This window comes from Podarcis bocagei (assembly GCF_964188305.1).
Source record: "Podarcis bocagei genome assembly, chromosome: 3".
NCBI lineage: Eukaryota > Metazoa > Chordata > Lepidosauria > Squamata > Lacertidae > Podarcis > Podarcis bocagei.
In genome coordinates this window covers 14840942-14861275 of record NC_138127.1, presented here as the reverse complement: position 1 = coordinate 14861275, position 20334 = coordinate 14840942, and the positions used below count along the sequence as shown (strand labels likewise).

At 43.7% G+C, this 20334-nt stretch overlaps 1 protein-coding gene and 1 long non-coding RNA gene across 2 annotated transcripts in view; one reads left to right on the top strand and one right to left on the bottom strand.

The window, feature by feature from the left end:
• The window catches only part of LOC308584476, a 28389-nt gene extending 13428 nt beyond the window's left edge, over nt 1–14961 (top strand). Inside the window, exons 4-5 of the long non-coding RNA XR_014006811.1 lie at nt 8434–8556; nt 14790–14961. This is a non-coding gene — a long non-coding RNA (uncharacterized lncRNA). The remainder of the gene's footprint in view (nt 1–8433; nt 8557–14789) is intronic.
• Nucleotides 4014–20334, bottom strand: part of HPCAL1 (hippocalcin like 1) — a 76139-nt gene continuing 59818 nt past the window's right edge. The window contains exons 2-4 of the mRNA XM_081189262.1: nt 12429–12831; nt 9385–9490; nt 4014–4567 (exon numbers count right to left, since the gene is read on the bottom strand). Coding sequence (XP_081045388.1) covers nt 4470–4567; nt 9385–9490; nt 12429–12806 — 582 coding nt within the window. The 5' untranslated portion in view covers nt 12807–12831 and the 3' untranslated portion in view covers nt 4014–4469. The remainder of the gene's footprint in view (nt 4568–9384; nt 9491–12428; nt 12832–20334) is intronic.

Here is a 20334-nt window from a genome sequence, read left to right as displayed (position 1 = left end):
TGCAGCAAATTTTGTTTGTGTGTAAGGGGGTGGGGGTTGTTGAGTCAAATTAGCCATATCAATCTGTATACTGCCGGGGGAGTTATGCTGTTGTATTGCTGGGCTTTGTTGTATATGTAATAAAAGGAAGCCACACCAGGGTGAAGGCATCCTCTTGTCCCTGTGCTAATTTCAATTGATTGGTTAGCTTTTCTAGTATGGCTGTTTCCCATATAGTTTGGTACCAGTGGTCTATGTTCATTCTTGACAGGTCCCTCCAATGTCTAGTTAGGACACTTCTAGCAGCTGAGAGTAGGTGGCTCATGAGTTCTTTATAGCATGTGTGTGCATTGTTGTCTTGAAACACTGGTTTAGGCCAGAGTTTAGACCATTGGGTTTGTGGGGTCTTGGAGTAGTATTTTGTATATTGTTGATGCTAACCCCTTACTATGTCCCTCTGTTGTGTCAGAAGTTTTTCTAAGGTGGTTGGGGGTCTGATGGCTGCTGCTTTTATTGCTGTATTATTTAAGAAGGCATATAGTTGGTGATGTATCAGCCAGAATGCCCCCTAGTTTGTCTTGTATTTCTTGTATTGGCAAGGGTTTGCCATTTTTGTAGAAGTCTGTTAGGCGGTGTAAGCCTTTGGCTTGCCATGTTTTTATTTGGAAGCTCAGGCTTCATGGTGGACTAATGGGTGGTGGGGTGAGGGGATTAGTGGGAATGGGTTTGGGGACATTTTCTCTACTTTTTCCGTCCATGGACTGTGTGAACCTGTTTAATGTTGTGGGAATTTTCCTTAGTTTGTTTTGGAGGAATGGGTGCACTTAGCTGGCGATGTAGTATAGTTCTATACTGGGAATTCCCCATCCTCCTTCTAAGGGAGCTTATTCATAGCTTTTTGTGTGAGAAGATAAATGTTTTTTCTGCCACCTAGAGTTGGGTTGGGAGAATCCAGATTGGGTTTGTTATAAGCAGGTCACTTTTGGGGAAATTATCATTTTGATCATGGCTATCTTGTCTGAGAGGTTGGTTTTGTTCCATTTATTTAAGTCTTTGTTGATTTCCTGCCCTAGGGAGTGGTATAGTTTGATGAGGTTTCTGGTTATTTGTACCCCAAGGTATTGAATTAGGAGCAGCACAGTTTATCTTTCTGGTGTCGGTGAATTCTTTTGGGATATGCGGGTGAAGGGTGTTGAAACACATAGCCTCAGATTTTGCGAAATTCACTTGTAGGCCCAACAACGTTGTGAAGATGTTGAGTTCTTTGGTTAAGGTGGTTGCTGTGTTTATGGGGTCTGGTGTTGTGACCATCAGGTTTTGTCTTTTATTCCCACTCCCTTGATGTCAGGGGCTGCTCAGAGTCAGAATGCTAAGGGTTCAAGGGTTAGGGAGATAGTGGACATTCCTGTTTTGTGCCTCTTTGGATTGCTATGGTATTGGAGTCCATTCTGTTAATCCTGATTTTTGCTGACGCTTTAGAGTAAAATTGTTTAGGGATTTGTAAGTTGGGGCCAAATTTCATATTGGTTAATACCTCCAATAGGTATTTCCATGCCAAACAAGCAAAGGCTTTAAGGAAGCCCAGGGACACGATCAAGAGTGGGGATTTGGTTGTTTTGTTGTGTTCAAGCAAATCCACTAATTTCCTAATTTGCAACCGGGGACAAAGCCAGGCTGGTCTGGGGTTATTAAGTTTGTGTAGGAAGCATTTAAAACGGTAGGCCAGGATTGATGTGAATATTTTATAGTCTTGATTTATCAGTGAGATTGGGTAGTATGATTCTACTTTGAGACTATCTTTGAATGGCTTTGGGATAGAGACTGTTTCTGAGGACATGCAAGTTTTAGGGATGGGGACCCCTTTATGATGTTGTTAAACATGTGGATCATGTAGAGCACCAGGATTTCTTTGAATTTCTTGTAGATTTCTGTTGTAAAGCCATCTGTGCCTGAGGCTTTGTGTGGCTTTAGGTTTTTCAGGACCGTCTCCATTTCCTCTGTGGTATTAGGACTGTCCAGGAATTCTTGTTTCTCTGCAGTTAGGGTTAAGATGGTCAGTCCTAACCCTAACTGCAGTTCATTTCCTGTTTGGTCAGGTTGTGGGAGGTATATAGGTTAGAGTAGAATCTAGCAAAACCTGATATTATTTCTTGGAGGAGAATGTTACATTGCATCACCAAAAAGGATGGTAATGTACAGTGGTACCTCGGGTTAAGAACTTAATTCGTTCCAGAGGTCTGTTCTTAACCTGAAGCACCACTTTCGCTAATGGGGCCTCCTGCTGCTGCTGCGCTGCTGCTGCATGATTTCTGTTCTCATCCTGAAGCAAAGTTCTTAACCTGAGGTAATATTTTTGGGTTAGCGGAGTCTGTAACCTGAAGCGTATGTAACCCGAGGTACCACTGTATTCATGCTTGGAGTGATTTGCCCCCCTGCACATGTTCGCTAATAGTCTGGAGTTTCCCCCTCCATATTTGTAAAAGCATTGTTTCAAGTACAGGATGTTGATCATTGTTTTATTAATTTCTAATGAGTCAATCTCCCTTCTTTCCTGTTCTATGAGTTTAATGAGGTTTTTTTTTTGGCTCCTGTTTGTTTGTAGCATGTTGAGAGGGCCGTGATACCCTGTTCTAATTATTGCTAATTATTCAGGAGGTTTGTTTGTTTTTTAAGGGATGCCTTTTCTTTTATACAGGCTCCTCTGGCAACTGCCTTCACTGCATCCCAGGGGGGGGGGTTGTTATGCTGGCTACACCATTGTTTTGGAGGGTCTTTGAGACTCTCTCTTGTTACTTGATTTGTGAGCAGTATGGGGCTAAAGAACCATGATGGGGTGGTTTGTATTTCCTCCCCTATTTTGAGGGCAGCTTCTACTGTGACATGGTCTGTGAGTTAGTGATGTTTGTTGCTTCAACCAGGGGGATCAGACCTGGTGTGAGCAAAATGCTATCCAGTCTGGACATTGTGCCATGGTGCCCAGATTGGAATGTGTGGCTGGTGTTGCCTGGGTTCTTTGATCTCATATATCATATAGGTCTTCTATTTTTAAAAGCATTTTTAGTAGTCTATAGGGTTTTTTGATGGGGAGGTTTCTCAGAGGAATGTTGCCCATGGGGATGTGTAGTGGATGTCTCCCAGGGAGATGCCTCTCCCATCTAAGTTGAGGTTGCCTCCTAGAATTGCTTCCCTTCAGATAAGGAATTGAAGTCTATCTGTTTTGAGTTTGGAGCATATACAGAACCAATTGTCAGTTTGTTTTTTCCATCTAGTGATCCCTTGGCAAAAATGAATCTGCCTTTTTTTGCCTTTTAATATTGTGGCTTTAAAATGTAGGTCTCTGTTGAGCACTATGGCTATCCCCCCACACTTTCCCTAAACTGGGAGAACGATATTTTAAACCAAGCATTTAGCTCCTCACAACTGGCCCTTTTATTGCTTTTCAGAGAAACCTTGCCATGCACAATCCTGAAACATTGAAGTATGACACAGAGAGACAAGAAAATCAAGTCTTTATTTCAATTAACATTTCTTGGCATTAGGCAGATATTAAATAACACTGGAATGCACAAGACTATTAACAGAGATGGACCGCAACAAGGTAGGACGGCCATAGCAAGTGTGTGTCAAATCACCTCACTTCACTCAAATGCCATTTTAAAAACGCTGCAGCCACAGTAAAGTGGCACTTCACTGATAAACACATAAGGAAAAATATTCCTTTTAAATTTCATTAACACAGTAAAACGCTTGAACAATCAACAGTAAAAATGAACAAAGTGTTGCAATTGGTAATTAAACAGTGTTATTATCCACAAACAGCTAGTCATGCAGTGCCTTAATGGCAACCTTGCTATGCATAAATATCACTTTTTTAAAAAAAGATTTGAATAATCACAGACAACTAGAAGAAATGAAGCATGGATTCTACTTAATATATTAAATATGACCTAAATATTAAAAAAATTACTTCACCATATATATATATATATATATATATATATATATATATGAATGGAAAGACCATTAAGTAGCAGGAAACTGGTATCATGCTCTTTAAGAAAATTCTATTCAATTTATTCCACATTTTATATCCATTTTCTGGGAAGCAAATTAAAATGCCTGCCATTTGTGTTGGTCAAAAGGAACACATGGCATCTCTTTCTTAGGCGCTAACTAGAAAGTCATCTGTTCATATTAACCAAGTGATGTGCAATAAACCCCTCTTTAACCTGCCATTGTAAACATACCCTTCAATTATGTTAGATGTGTAGAGTGACTCATAAGGGGAAGAAACAAAGGACGGGATAGTGGAAGGAGTAATTTGCATCAATGTTGGTGAGAGGAGTGAGGCTCTTTTTCACTTGGATACACAAACAATCTGGCAGTGGAATCTCATCCACTAGCCACTGAGGAATGGTTGAGAAGGCATCCATTTACGTGTAAAGCTTGAACAAGCCAGTAATTTTCTTTGCAAACTGTCCAGAGTTTAATTAGAACTGACTTGCACTGCTTGGATCACATTGTAACAACCGCACGATAGAGGGATCACTCTTGGCACCTTTAATAAACTCTTCAAGAGATAGTTTACCTTGAAGGGAAACAAGAGAAAGATACAAAATCAAATCATTTTCTCTGCCAGTAAATGGCAGCCAAAAGTAACTTACAAAAATAAACTTAGCCTCTCAATTATTGGCTTTTAATATATCTAATTAGTTGCCAATGAGTTTAAAGATGAAATATATAATCTTGAAAAGATGACCCAGGCAATTATTACAACAGATCTAACATTTCCCAGTTCAGGGTGCATTTAGATAGGATTGTGAACTTTGCATTCCAAATGATGGTACTAACTAATATTCCTAGTTCCTCCTAATAATCCTTATTCCAAAGATCCTAGCAGACTGTTCTTGGGATGGGCTGTGTAAGGAAATCTTGATATGATGTAGACAATAGAACAATAATCAAGAGTGTGAACCAGATAAGACTTTCACATCCATTTGCGTATCCCAAACACTCAAGACAAATGCAGATATTTTTAATGGAACTGACATGAAAAGCATATTTAATCTCAGTAGTGATTCACTGCTTCCTTGAACTGACACCTTGTAGAGGTGTGAACCTGAATAAATCCAGACAGCAGCTGAATCTCACTCAGACATATATGTTTTTGAAACAAATGTAGAACACCTCCCTTGCTCTTGGACTATGGCATACAAACCAGTGATGTTGATAATAATAATAATAATAATTTTTATTTATATTCCGCCCTCCCCAGCCGAAGCCAGGCTCAGGGTGGCTAACAACAATAAGACAGTACAACAGTACAACACAACACAACACTCTAAAATCATTCATTATAAAATTAATTCAAATCAAACCAATGGCAACCATTGGGCCAGAGCTCCGCAAAGATTGCCAAAGGAGGGAGTCAGGCTGTGCCCTGGCCAAAGGCCTGGTGGAACAGCTCTGTCTTGCAGGCCCTGCGGAAAGATGTCAAGTCACGCAGGGCCCTAGTCTCTTGGGACAGAGCGTTCCACCAGATCGGAGCCACAGCCGAAAAAGCCCTGGCTCTAGTTGAGGCCAGCCTAACTTCTCTGTGGCCTGGGACCTTCAAGATGTTTTTATTTGAAGACCGTAAGTTTCTCTGTGGGACATACCAGGAGAGGCGGTCCTATAGGTATGAGGGTCCTAGGCCGGATAGGGCTTTAAAGGTTAAAACCAGCACCTTAAACCTGATCCTGTACTCCACCGGGAGCCAGTGCAGCTGGTATAGCACCGGGTGAATGTGATCTCACAGTGAGGACCCCGTAAGGAGTCTCGCCACGGCATTCTGCACCCGCTGGAGTTTCTGGGTCAGTCTCAAGGGCAGCCCCACGTAGAATGAGTTACAATAATCCAGTCTGGAGGTGACCGTCGCGTGGATCACAGTGGCTAGGTCAGGGCGAGAGAGGTAAGGAGCCAACTGTTTAGCTTGGCGGAGATGAAAAAATGCCGCCTTTGTTATAGCTGCAATCTGCGCCTCCATGGAAAGGGAGGTGTCGAAGATTACACCCAAACTCTTAACAGATGGTGCTGGCACTAATTGCGCCCCCGCAAGAGATGGGATCTATTTGAAACTAAGTAGACATAAAAACCAACTACTCTAGTTTAGCTTATTTGCATGCTTGGCTATCTGCATCAATGGAAATATTTGTGCTTCAGTAAATGGCTTACATTAATTCCAAATTAGAGCAGAACTACACATTATGAGAAACACAGGGCAACCTCTGAAAGTGACACCCTTGCTGCAGGCCCAGATTATTTGAATTCACTATGACTCATTGCCATACTTTGGATTGTCCTGAATACCACCATTTGGTAGCCAAGCCCCAAACCAAAAGTCCTGTTGGGTGCATTTTGGCTTGCCTGCTGATGAAATTGTGTGGTGATTGATAATATCGTCATTTATCTGTTTTAGACCCCTAAGCAGTAGCAGTTGCCAGGACATTAGCTTGTTCGCCTCTGCATAGTTCAATCCTTATTTCAGACATTATGGTAGATTACAACGTTCAGCTGGTGATGTAGTGCGATGTGGAAAACCAGGTATCACCTAACCATCACATGCATTGTGGTGCATAATATATTGCCAGGTCAAATATTATGAAGCTTATCACGATGTGAACTTCAAACTGGTTTTGGACGATATATCGCCCAGCCCTAGAAGTGATACAGTTATTTCTAGGATGATTTGGTTGAACACAGATATAACCTCCACAGACATCACATACTGTGGAGGCCATCTGTGCTTGATCAAATCATCCTAGAAATCCCAGGGATACAGCAGGACAGAAGTTACACAATGGAAACATGCATCTATTTCTCTCTCTTTTATAGCCTTTCAGAAAATCACAATTAAAAGGAGCAGGATCTCTGACTTAAAATTGTTATACTTGCCCTTCAATTAATTTCTCCCACAACTTGATGCTACTAGAGAGAGAAAGATACACTGTGCTTACTCCAAAATGCACTGGCGCCAGAAGTGTTAATGAAATGCTTGTAAAACCTTGAGGAAGCTCTCCGAGCATTCAAAGACTACAAATACGGTGCTTCCAACAACTGTTACCCCACCTCTCCTAGGGTAAATGTTCTTCTAAGAGTACCAGCCAGCAGAGGGCTTCAGTGAAAACTGGGGAGTCAGCAAATGAAAGGTATAGCATAACTGCCAGCCAGGAAATCATAGAGCCTGTAATTCATCCCATGATTTCCTAGCAGGGAAAAGAAAAGACATTCTAGGCATAATTACTACTCTCCTGATTTTGGTGAAGTTATCCAATAACTGCTACCGTGTTCTCTCCTTCCAATTGAAGTTGGGGTTTTTGTTGTTGTTGGGGAACAGGGTAGGAGCTGGGAGGACTGGGATGAAGCAGAAAAGTTGGGGAGGCTGCTTGAGATAGGTTGTATCTTGTTTTAATTCAGCTCACAGTGATTTGAGCAGGGGTGGTCTCATAGTTGAGCGCCTCAGTTTAATATTCTCACCCCTTCTCGAAATATGACTGTTTCTTAAGGTAGGGTTCTTCATTTTCCAAAGCTGTTTGAACACTGTTTACTAATAGGTAGAATTTATTTTTAAAATTCACTTTGAATCATTGATGTACATATGCATTTGGTGTCTCTGGGGACAATTTTTAATTTATTTTTTTTAAACCCTACTAAGTAAAAAAAAAAAAATTTAAGGCAATTTTTATCCCAGTTTTGATTGTTCCTATTATGAGAATAACTTCCATCACATTTATTTTGCCAGAGGGGAGGTTATTAATGTTGGAAATCATGTAATACCTAGCATGAAAGGGGCTTTGTTCATGCTCAGTTGTTATCAACTGAGATGTTAAATCTTTGCAAGGCTAGGACACTTCTACCCTTGTGGGATTTTACCCTCCCCCCCATTAAATATACTCACAGTTAGGTTTATGTTCTTCCTATATTATAAATATTACTTCTTATTTTGATAACTACTATATTTTTATGCATTCTCTTATGCCATTAGAGAGGTAACATTTCATTGAATGAAAATCTTAGCTATTCTTAAGTCCTGCTGCAACAGTTATAATTCGGCAATTGCTGCATTAGCCACATGCTCATGTTATGAGCTACACTGGTGATTTATACCCAAATAAGTCTTTCTTTATGGTTGCAATCTCCCTGAAGGCACCACCAGTATTTGAGAATGGCTCCACAGTTTGGGATATGAGTCATGGGATGGAGAAACCCCATTTGGGGATATATTTTGAGATCCCACTGTCTGTAATTAAATACTGATTCCAAATCCACTGAGGTTAGGCTGGTCTCAAACTGTGGTCTCAGAGCAGTCACACCCACTGTCCTATCAAATTTCAGTTCACTTCTTTATAGATGGGTAAGAATCCAACTAAGTGGCAACTGTCAAATAACATCTTGGTCCTTCCCCCTTTTCTTCAGGTCATTAACAAAACACCTGGAAGAAGACTGTCCCACTTCTTAATCAGAATTGGAGTCCTCCACCACAGCAGTTTGTAAAAGCAAAAAAAAGAGACACTTGGTGATGCAGTTGGGCTCTCCTGGGTAATGTATCGTTTGACTCGAAGTTATAACTGAATTGTTACCCTTTTCATATGATGCAGCACACTGACAGTTTTAACTGTGCTGCACTGGGTAAAATGGATTTGACACAATATTTTAACCTGTACAAGTGCTGTGTTATGCAAAAGAGTAGCTAACTAAATATATGTGCTAAAATGCTCAAAATACTGCAGTGAGAATAAACTGTACAAACGAGGTTAAAAGTACTAAAGGTAAAGGGACCCCTGACCATTAGGTCCAGTCGTGGACGACTCTGGGGTTGTGGTGCTCATCTCACTTTACTGGCCGAGGGAGCCAGCGTACAGCTTCCGGGTCAAGTGGCCAGCGTGACTAAGCTGCTTCTGGCGAACCAGAGCAGCGCACGGAAACGCTGTTTACCTTCCCGCCAGAGCGGTACCTATTTATCTACTTGCACTTTGACGTGCTTTCGAACTGCTAGGTTGGCACTTATGCCCTAAATTTATTTCAGTTGCAAAGCATTGCTTGGCAGGGACTGTGGTCCTGGAGGAGAAAAGTTAGGGCATGGATAAAGGGTTAAAAATGCATGCCCAGGCGTCACTCCTCACAAATGCTGCTTTCAGCAGACTACATTTTCTGCAGCCAAAGGGCTAGAACATGGTTTGGTTGTAAAAAATGGAAATGTAAGATTTTCAGGGGGTTTTCTGTGTTTTTTTAAAAAATATATTTGTCACAGATTGTGGCCATGTAGATCTCTAGACCCTAGAGATTAAGGAGTGATGAGCACATGCATACACGTACCAGTGTTCCAATTGTGTTTGTTATAGTAACTTGCTGCAAAAAAAAACATACCATCATTGTTTGTGTCCATCTGTCTGAATATTTTGTCTGTTCGTTTCTCTGGAGTTGATTCATCCTCTGGCATTTTCATTACCGAAGACACCATTTTGTAGATTGCCTACAGGAACAGCAAAATACAGGAAGTCAGTTTTGCATCCTTGAAGGAAGTAGTGGAAGCTTATTTTGCAAGTTATGGGAAATAAGTGATAAACAAAAAGCAGAACATGTTGGTCGTTGTTTATGCTGTTGCAAAAAAAATCAGGACACTCACTATGATATGTACATAATGTATTCTCCAGATACTGCATTTGCTTGTTTATATGCCAACTTACATTTTTAGGCATAACAAATACACAGCCCTTATGTTTTCCTAGAAAATGCCCATCATTTTGATAGATTGTGTGTGTGTTTTGTTTACTCATTGGGAGGAATGATGCGTGAATGCAGAGGGCTGCACATTTGGAACTGGTTCTAAGATTTGTGTCTGTAAAATATATAATAAGTACCTGTCAGGGTTCAGGGACAGAGGCACAGGTGAGGGGGGAGACGGAGAGCGATGGGGAAGAATCCCAGGACTGTGAGGAAGAGGAGGACAATGACTTGAGGTCTTCCATGAGTCTCTCAAGTGAATCGGAGGATTCCCAGAAGGGGGCGCCCCTAGTCAGGCCAAGGGGGTTCACAAGGGGGACATGCCAGGGGCAGGGAAGCAGCAGGGAAACCCCGAGTGGGAGTGGGAGATCGGGGCCGGCTTCCCAGCAGGAACGAAGTGAAGAGAGTGGAGTTCCCAGTGTGACACACGGAGCAGAGCAGGAAGGAGACAGGGGAAGGAGATCGGGGCAGAACGTCCTGCCGGAAGAGGCGGAGAGTAGTACAGGGAGTAGTGTAAGTGTCAAGAGGAAGGTCAGGGGTAGCGAACACGCGCCAAGTTCAAATGTGGAGGCGCGCGGAAATGGAGAGAGCCCAGAGGAGGAGCCTGGCCCCAAAGCACGAAGGAGGGGGGGACAGGCATCTGAGGAATCCGCTTCAGGAGAGAGCAGGAGGGAAGGGACCCAGGGGGGCAGAAAGACCCTGCGGAAAAGGAAAGACAGGAAGAGGTGGACTAGCACAAGCCTCTTAAGCTGGTGTAGGGGCGGGACCGATTCAGAGGGGACTTAAAACGTCTAGGCTAAGAGACGTGGGGCTGCACGCCTCGGTTGTGGAACCAATAATGAACTGCAATAAACATCCTTGTATATAAGAAGAACCTGGCGTTGGTCTTTTGTGAGCTGAGACCTGAGGCAGCCCTGACAGTACCTAAATATTTTCTGTTTGGTAGTCTGGTACAAGATGACAAGAATTTAATCTGGAATGTGCTTCAGGCATGTGGCACACTGATCAGGATTATGCACACCTTTAAGTGTTAAAATATGTACAGTGGTACGAATGCCTCGCAAGACGGAAAACCCGCAAGACGAAAGGGTTTTCTGTTTTGGAGGCGCTTCGCAAGACGAATTTCCCTATGGGCTTGCTTCGCAAGAAGAAAGCCCATAGGGAAATCTCTGGGGACCTCTTTTAAATGCTGGTGGTGGGGAGCAAAGCCTTTCCCCCCCTCCGGCCTTCAGAAGAGGTCCAGGAAGGCCGGCGGGGGCCGAAAGGCTTTGCTCCCCACCGCCAGCATTTTAAAAGCAGTCCGGGATAGCAGGGAAGCGCTTCCCGCTATCGCGGACGGCTTTTGAAGGCAGGCGGGGGGGGAGCAAAGACTTTCGACCCCCGCCTGCCTTCAGAAGAGGTCCAGGACCTCTTCTGAAGGCGGGCGGGGGGCAAAAGTCTTTGCTCCCCCCTGCCTGCCTTCCCGGGAGAGTGGAGAAAGGCAGCGTGTTTCTCCGCTGTCCCGGACGGCTTTTGAAGGCAGGCGGGGGGGCAAAGACTTTCGCCCCCCGCCCGCCTTCAGAAGAGGTCCAGGAAATCTTCTGAAGGCGGGCGGGGGGCAAAAGTCTTTGCTCCCCCCTGCCTGCCTTCCCGGGAGAGCGGAGAAAGGCAGCGCGTTTCTCCGCTGTCCCGGACGGCTTTTGAAGGCAGGCGGGGGGGAGCAAAGACTTTCGCCCCCCGTCCGCCTTCAGAAGAGGTCCAGGACCTCCCCCCTGCCTGCCTTCCCAGGGGCTTTTACATCGCCCCGGACAGCAGAGAAGTCCTCCGCTGTCCCCGGCGATTTTAAAATGCCGCCCGCCAGCATTTTAAGATCGCCCCGGACAGCGGAGAAGTCCTCCGCTGTCCCGGGGTTTTTTAAAATGCTGGGGGTGGGAAGAAAAGCCCTTGTCCCCCCCCCAGCCTTCAGAAGAGGTCGGGGGACAGACTGTCCCCGGACCTGGTCTGAAGGCGGTTTCCATAGGAACGCATTAATTGATTTTCAATGCATTCCTATGGGAAACCGTGCTTCGCAAGACGAAAAACTCGCAAGAAGAAAAAACTTGCGGAACAAATTAATTTCGTCTTGCGAGGCACCACTGTAGTATGTATGTTTGTTAACAAAAGATACCATATATACTCACGTATAAGCCGAGGCACCTAATTTTAGAACAAAAAACTGGGAAAACTTATTGACTCGAGTATAAGCTGGTTCACCACACCACAAACCTGGTGGTGGCGGCAGTGGCGGAGGAAGCTGGCTGCTGGTTCCTCCTCCACCGCTGGTGACAGCGGCAAAGGCGGTGGTGGAGGAAGGAGCAGCTTGAAAGGGCGCCTTTCTCGCTGCTCGTCCCTCCACCACTGCCCACCTCTGCCGCTTACAAGAGCAGGCATAGCAGCTGCGATTGGGAGAGGCACAGCACAGCGCCTCTCCCAACTGTGGCTCCTGTGCCTGCCCTTGCGAGAGGCGGGTGGTGGCGGCGGGACCAGTGGTGAGAAAGGGCTCCTTTCGGGCCGCTTGTCCCGCCGCCTCACTCAAGTATAAGCTGAGGGGGGCATTTTCAGCATAAAAAATGTGCTGAAAAAGTCGGCTTATACTCGAGTATATACGGTAAATGAATTATACTGTACTGGGTGAACTTCCTGTGCCCTTCCTGTATCGATTTACTTACCTGCACTATCTCAAGCATTTCTGCACGGCTGATGTAGCCATTGCCATCAAGGTCATACATGCTAAATGCCCATTTCAGCTTCTGCTCAAGTTTCCCCCGCGAAGTGACACTCAATGCGATTATAAATTCCCGAAAGTCAATCGTCCCATCGCCATTGGTATCAAAAGTGCGGAACACGTGCTCTGCAAATTTTGAGGCGTCGCCGTAGGGGAAGAAGTTAGCATATATCTTTTTGAACTCTTCAACAGTCAAATGGCCAGTCGGGCAATCTTTTAGGAAGCCTTTGTACCACTCTTGCAGTTCATGGTCTGTGAATTCTGTGTTCTCTCGGAGGTCCTGGAGCACTTCGGGTCTCAGTTTACTGTTCTGTTTCCCCATTTTATTCTTGGTTAATGCCTAAGAGCTGCAACAACAACAAAAATACGGTCATTTTTATAGCCCCTGGTGACATACAAAACACTGTGTTTTAAACACAGATATTAAACATATGTGATGGCAGAAAAGGGTGATGCATATATACTGAATTTAAGAGAAAATGGATTATTTCATGCAAAGAGAGGGCACGTTTGATTTTAAAAAAAATTCAGAAGAAACAGCCAACATCCTTTCCACTTTTGCCCAAGTTTAGTTCTGCTGACTGTATCTCCTTCATATTCCACAGTGGCACAATGTGGATCACTATGCAATAGTTTCTTTCTCTTCCATTTTGATTGCGGGTGGTGCTGTGGTCTAAACCACAGAGCCTAGGGCTTGCCAATAAGAAGGTCGGCAGTTCAAATCCCCGCGAATGGGTGAGTTCCCGTTGCTTGGTCCCAGCTCCTGCCAACCTAGCAGTTCAAAAGCACGTCAAAGTGCAAGTAGATAAATAGGTACGGCATTTCCGTGTGCTGCTCTGGTTTGCCAGAAGCGGCTTAGTCATGCTGGCCACATGACCCGGAAGCTGTCTGCGGATGCTGGCTCCCTCATCCTTTAAAGTGAGATGAGCGCCACAACCCCAGAGTCGTCCACGTCTGGACTTAATGGTCAGGGGTCCCTTTACGTTTACTTGTACTGAACATAAAGAGTTCTGAGTCCACCCCCTCCATTGTGAGTTGCTTCCATAAAAATAAAAGAATCCTCCTCTGATTCAGTGACGGCTCTTTTTTTGCTACTTTGATTTAGTGAGGTTCTTTTTTGCTACTTTCCACACTCCCACACTTTTCTGTAAAGTTTCCTAAACTCTTTGGAGCAGGTTGGTTTTTTTTTTTGGGGGGGGGCTATGAGTATTTCTCCAGCTGTTGTTGAACTACAACTCCCATTATACCTGACCACTGGTACTGCTAGCTAGGGATGATGAGAGTTTTAGTCCAACAACAGCTGGAGATTCAAGTTTGAGAAACACATGGAAGGAGGGGGAAATCAGCAAAAATCACCCTCCCACAACTTCCACTGGTGGAAGGCTTCAATGGGTCAAAAGTCTTTTCACAAACAGAAGAGCACAATTGGACATACAAACTTATTTTTTGTGTAACAAGTTCCAAAAACCATTATGACAAACTATTCCTCAAGCATAGAATTTTGTTCTCCCAACACTTTGTGTACCCAATCATGATGATTACAGTCCTACTGCTACTACTTCATTTGCCACCTCCTAAGAAGACCTATTATTCTTATTGCTTTTAACACTCTTAGGACAGTATTTCTAGACATACTCACTGCAGCTTCATCAGATCTGTCCTGAAATCATTTCCCATGTTTGTCATGATTATATTCAAGCCCAATTTCATATCTACATGTACATCTTTATCACCTCAGGTGTATGAACAAAGTGGCAATATACAGTATTTTACAGGAATTTCTAATACCCAAAGGTATCAACCAATACTGTCAATGTGGTGCCCATTTTAGCATATAAGTTTCTTCCTTCCATCATAAAAATGTTGTCTAATATAGACATTGAACGTTGGGCTTTCTTTTCGCTCAACCTTCTGTTCTAGCTAAACAAGCACACAGTTGGAAGGCCAAAGATTTTAGAAATGTTTTGAAAGTTGATTGAAGAATTCCAAAACAAATAAGCAGGATACAGGAAGAACAGAAGGAAATATGATAAATTCACTGGGAGGCCTGGGCTAACAGCCACCCCTATGTTTAATGGGATTACTCTAGAGGAGCACTTCTCTCACACTCACTATCACATTACACAGAAGTTCTCAAGGAAAATTCATTTCTGAGTATTCAGAGCTATTAACCTGATTTAACATGTATTTAACAAGCCAGGATAATAAACCCAGGACCTGATCTATCCATCCTGCTTCAATGCGACCACTAGCATTCTTTTACAGAAAAGGAAACAGTAACTCTCTGTACTATCATCCATTGCAGGATGACAGTGTCAATTTGCGAAGACCATGCATCAAAACCCCTCTGAAAAGGATCTGTGAGAAACCAAACTCTGCCTGCTTCCAGGTTTTGGGGGGTGTTCATGGCAGTGGGCCAATCTGAAGAGTCATAACAACAGACTGAGAGTGCAAAATAAACTTTTAGTAGCTTGCTACACTGAACAAGCATTTTTCCTAAGGATTAACTTGATTCATACATATCTACAAAAGGAAAATGCCACTCTCATTAAATAGGATTACAAATAGATACAAACACCTCTTTCTCTCTTAGCTGTGAAAATTTGCTATGTTCCTCTCATTCCCAAATCCAGTCCATTCAGCAACATCAAGGGGATTTGTGATTGGCAAAACCATTATACACGAATCATTTGTTTAAAAACCCCAATAAATATAGATTGGAGTAGCACTGAGTGCAGTACTCTTGAGCTACATTTGGAGAGGGGAAAATAAAGAGAGCTTTAATGCACACACTGGAATCATTGGAAATAATGACGGAATGGTCTGTATGGACTCTGGTCATGAGTTGTCAAAGCAGCTAAATACTTTAGGATGCTAAGAGCAACTGTTCTTCCCAATGTCACGAGAGCCACAGTATTTACAGTGTATGCAAGCAGAGATTTGAAAAAAGACATTACATAAAGTTTGCATACACATTAGCTAGCAGCCACGGTAATATGCAAACTGAATGTTGGGGAAACATTACCTGCATGAAGAAATAATTAACAATAATAAGTCACTGCAATCTGAATGCAACCCATTATTTCAAAAGGGATGTGTACAAATGGGCTAGTTTGTCTGTGAAGTAGAATGTTTCAATCATAAGATAATGGCAGCCAGTGCAGTCAGGCTGGGAATAGGTTCAAAGCGACCTGGCCACCAAATTCTGAACCATCTTCAGAGGCAGCTCTATGTATAACGCGTTGCAGTAATCTAACCTAGAGGTTACCAGAGCATAAACAACAGCAGTCCCTGTCCAGATAGGGGCACAGCTGGAACACTAGCCAAAGCTGATGGAAGGCACTTCGTGACACCGTGGCCACCTGAGCCTCAAGCAACAACAAAGGATACCTTCCTTCAGATATAAGAATTCATGTACACAAGTGAACACATGTACAATCATATTTGAAATATAAAGCCTCATGAGAAATAAGTCTTTAAACAAAAGCAAGCTGCCTGTAAATTCCTTTCCTGCAGTCAAAATTTTGATTTATACTCCATTCCATGGGGCGAATGGGGAGTGTATGGGAAACACATTACATACTTTTAACCTGGATCTCTTTTTAAGGTTTATCATTATTTCAAAGAACTTTTCAGGAGTGTGGTGGAGTCTCCTACTTTGGAGGTCTTTAAGCAGAGGCTTGACAACCATATGTCAGGAGTGCTCTGATGGTGTTTCCTGCTTGGCAGGGGGTTGGACTCGATGGCCCTTGTGGTCTCTTCCAACTCTATGATTCTATGATTCTATGATTCAAGTAATTCAGCTATCAAGAAGGAATACATTTTGTGCCTGGTGCAACATTATGCTTGTAAAGCATCCAACTATTACATATACAGTGGTACCTCTAGATGCAAACGGGATCTGTTCCGGAGCCCCGTTCGCATCCTGAAGCAAACATAACACGCGACTGTGCGTCTGTGCATACGCAGGATGTCATTTTGAGCATCTGTGCATGTGCAAGCAGCAAAACCCGTTACTTCCGGGTCGCCGTGGAGCAGAACCCAAAAATATTCATCCCGAAGCTACTTCAACCCCGAGGTATGACTGTACCTTCTCGACAGTGGCACCTGCCCTGTGGAATGCCCTCCCACCAGATGTCAAAGAGATGAACAACTACCAGACCTTTAGAAGACATCTGAAGGCATCCCTGTTTAGGGAAGCTTTTAATGTTTGATGTATTACTGTATTTTAATACTTTGTTGGAAGCCACCCAGAGTGGCTGGGGAAACCCAGCCAGATGGGCGGGGTATAAATAAATAAATAAAATAATAATAATAATTAGAAACAAGTTGGGAAGTGAGATCTCTCTTTTTTAAACAGTCCATGTCTTCTCCTGATGGAACAGAATCACTTCCCCCAACACTTACCTCCAGTGTTGTGCTCTTTGTTACAATCACAGCCAAATCATAAAAAATAATTTAGATAACCACTCCATGGATATTGATATTGTTAGAACTGGGTTATCAATGCAACACTAGCGACCCAAGTGCAAAAGAATGCAAACTCACTCTCACATACTACCACACCATATTTACATACAGTTTAATACAATTTAAAAGACTATTTCAGCACCTTTTCTAAAAACCATCCTACACAGCTTTTCATCATAAACACCACAGAAAACACAAGCTTAAATTACACTATTAAAAATACCACAATTCTGTACACAACAGAACACAATATGCAGCTTCAGCATATTGTGATGGAACTGATGATTTCTCCACAATTTCCCACAAAATCTACTCTCCATTTAAACTTCAAAGCCCAATCAGTCTACTGAAATATTTATTTGTAAACATTTATATGCCACTTTTTGTTGGGTTCAGAATCCAAGGACATTAGTAAAGAAACAGCACTTTGAATGTGCTAAAAACATGCAGCACCAGATGGCGCCAGAGAGCAGAAAATGTTAAAACACAATTTTCCATAAAGATTTTTTTCTTTTGTTGTAACAATCTAATTTCTGACTTATTTATAGCAGGTTTCTCCATTGTCTAGATCAGGCAACCTAAGGTCCACGGGCCGGATGCGGCCCAATCGCCTTCTCAATCCGGTCCGGGAATCAGTGTGTTTTTACATAAGTAGAATTTGTGGGGCACAGGAATTCGTTCATTTTTTCTTTTCTTTCAAAATATAGTCCAGCCCACCACATGGTCTGAAGGACGATAGACCGGCCCACGGCTGAAAAAGGTTGTTGACCCCTGGTCTCGATCCACCCTATGACAGTGTACAACAAAAACTAATAATACATAATTTATCCACAACAAATGAGAGAAAAGGCAGCAATTAAAACTGTTATGTAAGCTAAACCTTAGACCAGAGGTGGCTAATCTGTGGCTCTTTAGGTTTTAATGGACTACAACTCGCCTTATCCCCGACTACTGGCCATGCTAGCTAGGGATGATGGGAATCAGAATCCATCATCTGGAGGGCCACTGGGTTAGTCGCTCCTGTCTTAAACAACATAACTGGGTAAATAAAGTCTTTTAGCCTGGCAGCCAAAGGATTGTCGTGTGGGTGCCTGGCTAGCAAAGCCAGAGTGTTGTCACTGAAAAACAACAACAACCCTCTTTTATGGCTGGATAACATAGTCTGGATAGGGAAGGCAACTGGGTTTCCTCTAGAAGATCTTAAGACATGGCCAGGATGGTCTGGAAGAAGCACCCTTCTCATATATTTGGCTCCCAGGTTGGCAAGCAGTAAGCCACTCTTCTGCTTGACTCTTGGCCATCTGAAAGCTTGCACCTGTGTGCTCTTCTGCTGCCAACATATGGAAGAAGCATTTTGGCAGTGCTACTGTGCTTCACTGGGATTTGGGGTGGCGGGGGGGGGGAGGGCAGAGAGAGAATGTTTTTAGATTACATACACATCACGTGAATTTGCTTGTATAGTCTGGGGCTCTCTACTATACAGAAACACATTCCTGGGTTTATTTCTGATTTCCTCATCACACCCTGAGTTTCTCTTGACTAACGGAGGGATTGACAACAGACTATGGGCCTGACAATCTCACAAACACGGACAAAACAAGCAACCCAAGACTGATGCGCATGTAGTTTCTCAGGCCAAGTTGCATATGAGCATCAAAAGTGGGGAGTGGGGCAGGACTGTTATCAAGAAATGGTGACATAACCAGAGTTCTCAGAAATGACACACTCTGGTATGCTATTAATACTCCATTTATTTTCTACCCAGCATTGGCGATACAAAATCTTTATCCTGCTCAGAAACAGAAAAAAGAAAAAGCAGCCAGCTGCTCATTAATAAAACACATCAGGTTTAAACAGAAACCTGTGTTTATATCATTAGCTACTTCTGCACTGAAGGAAACCATAAACATCCCAGCCTCCTAGCTTTATTTCTATTCACTGTTTGCTCTAATGGAGCCCTGCTTGCTTCCCAAATGTTGAAATGTTTAAACTAAGCTCCCAGCTGGTAGAGCCATAAGCCATGTAAAGAGCACAGAGGAACTCTCCAGCTAATTGCACACATCACACATTGACATCTAGGCAAATACCTGGCTCTCTATCCTTTTTTCAGAATGCTACATAAGATGTACTGCTTGCGCAAAAGGGTGGGGAGAAGAAAGAAAGAAGCCAAACCCTTTCCCTTCTCGAGTATGCTAAAGGGCAGTTGTAATTACCAGCCTCACTGTGGAAACAAGGACAAACTTTGCATGAATGGGACTATCAGAGAGGCTACTTTAAAAAGACAAATAATTGGCATCTTGTATTTCCACACTCCCCCACACCATTTACTTTCTGAAGAAAACGGCCGTTTTTTTCTTTGTCCCTTATGCAGCATAAAACCCTGGGTCAGCGAAGTCAACAGCAACGCCTCACATTGGCCTGCCAACAGGCTCTATTGCTACCAATGCCACTGACTTCCACACTAGGCTGATCAGATTTGGCCCAGAGGCCATCAGTTGCTCAGAGCAAAAATGCCCTATGTCAGAGGTGGGGAAGTTGGGGCTCTCCAGACATTGCTTGGCTACACTCCCATCATTTCTGAAGGGAAAGGTCTTTGTGGATGCGATTCAATGGGATATGGATGTGGTTGTAAGGGACATGGCAGAGGCAAAGAGTGTGGCCACATGAGGGGTCCAATAGAGGGCAAATTGGGGTGTGTGTGAAACAATGGCAAAAGAGGCACTAGAACTCATGCTTGTTTTTCCACAAGTATGGTGGAACAAGCCATTTAAGACATGCCTCCAAACAAATCTTTAGATCCAAAGAGCAATACTCTGTGAAAGATGTCCACTGTGTGCATTAGCAACTTGTAAACCAGTGTTTCCCAACCGGTGTTCCGCGGCACACTAGTGTGCCGTGAGATGTTGCCTGGTGTGCCGTGAGATGTTGCCTGGAGGGAGGCGGGCGAGTCCAAAAAAGGTTGGGAAACACACGCCAGCCGGGGTCTGCCTCTGCATTGCATCAGCTTCCTCGCTCTCGGCGCTCTGCTTGCCAGCCTGGTGGCCTCTGCCCCGCCCCGAGACTGGAAGGGAGGGACGGGGCTTCCACTGCGGCTGCGTCTCTGGCTCTTTCGACTCATTCCTCCTCCGAGTGGGCTTGAAAGAGCGGCCGATGGATGAATCGGCCGGCGACCCTGAAGCCTTGTGCAAAGTAGAGGAGGCGGAGAAGCGACGGCAGGGAGCTTAGGCGCCGCATCCGGCTCATTGCGGGAAGTCAAGATGGCGGCGGGTAAGTGTGGGAAGCAGCTTTTTCCCTCCGCCGCCCCCCTCTCACCAGGAATAAAGGGGGCCCCGCTGGGGGGTGACGTTGTAGAACGCAGAGTTCTTATTTTGGGGAGGTTT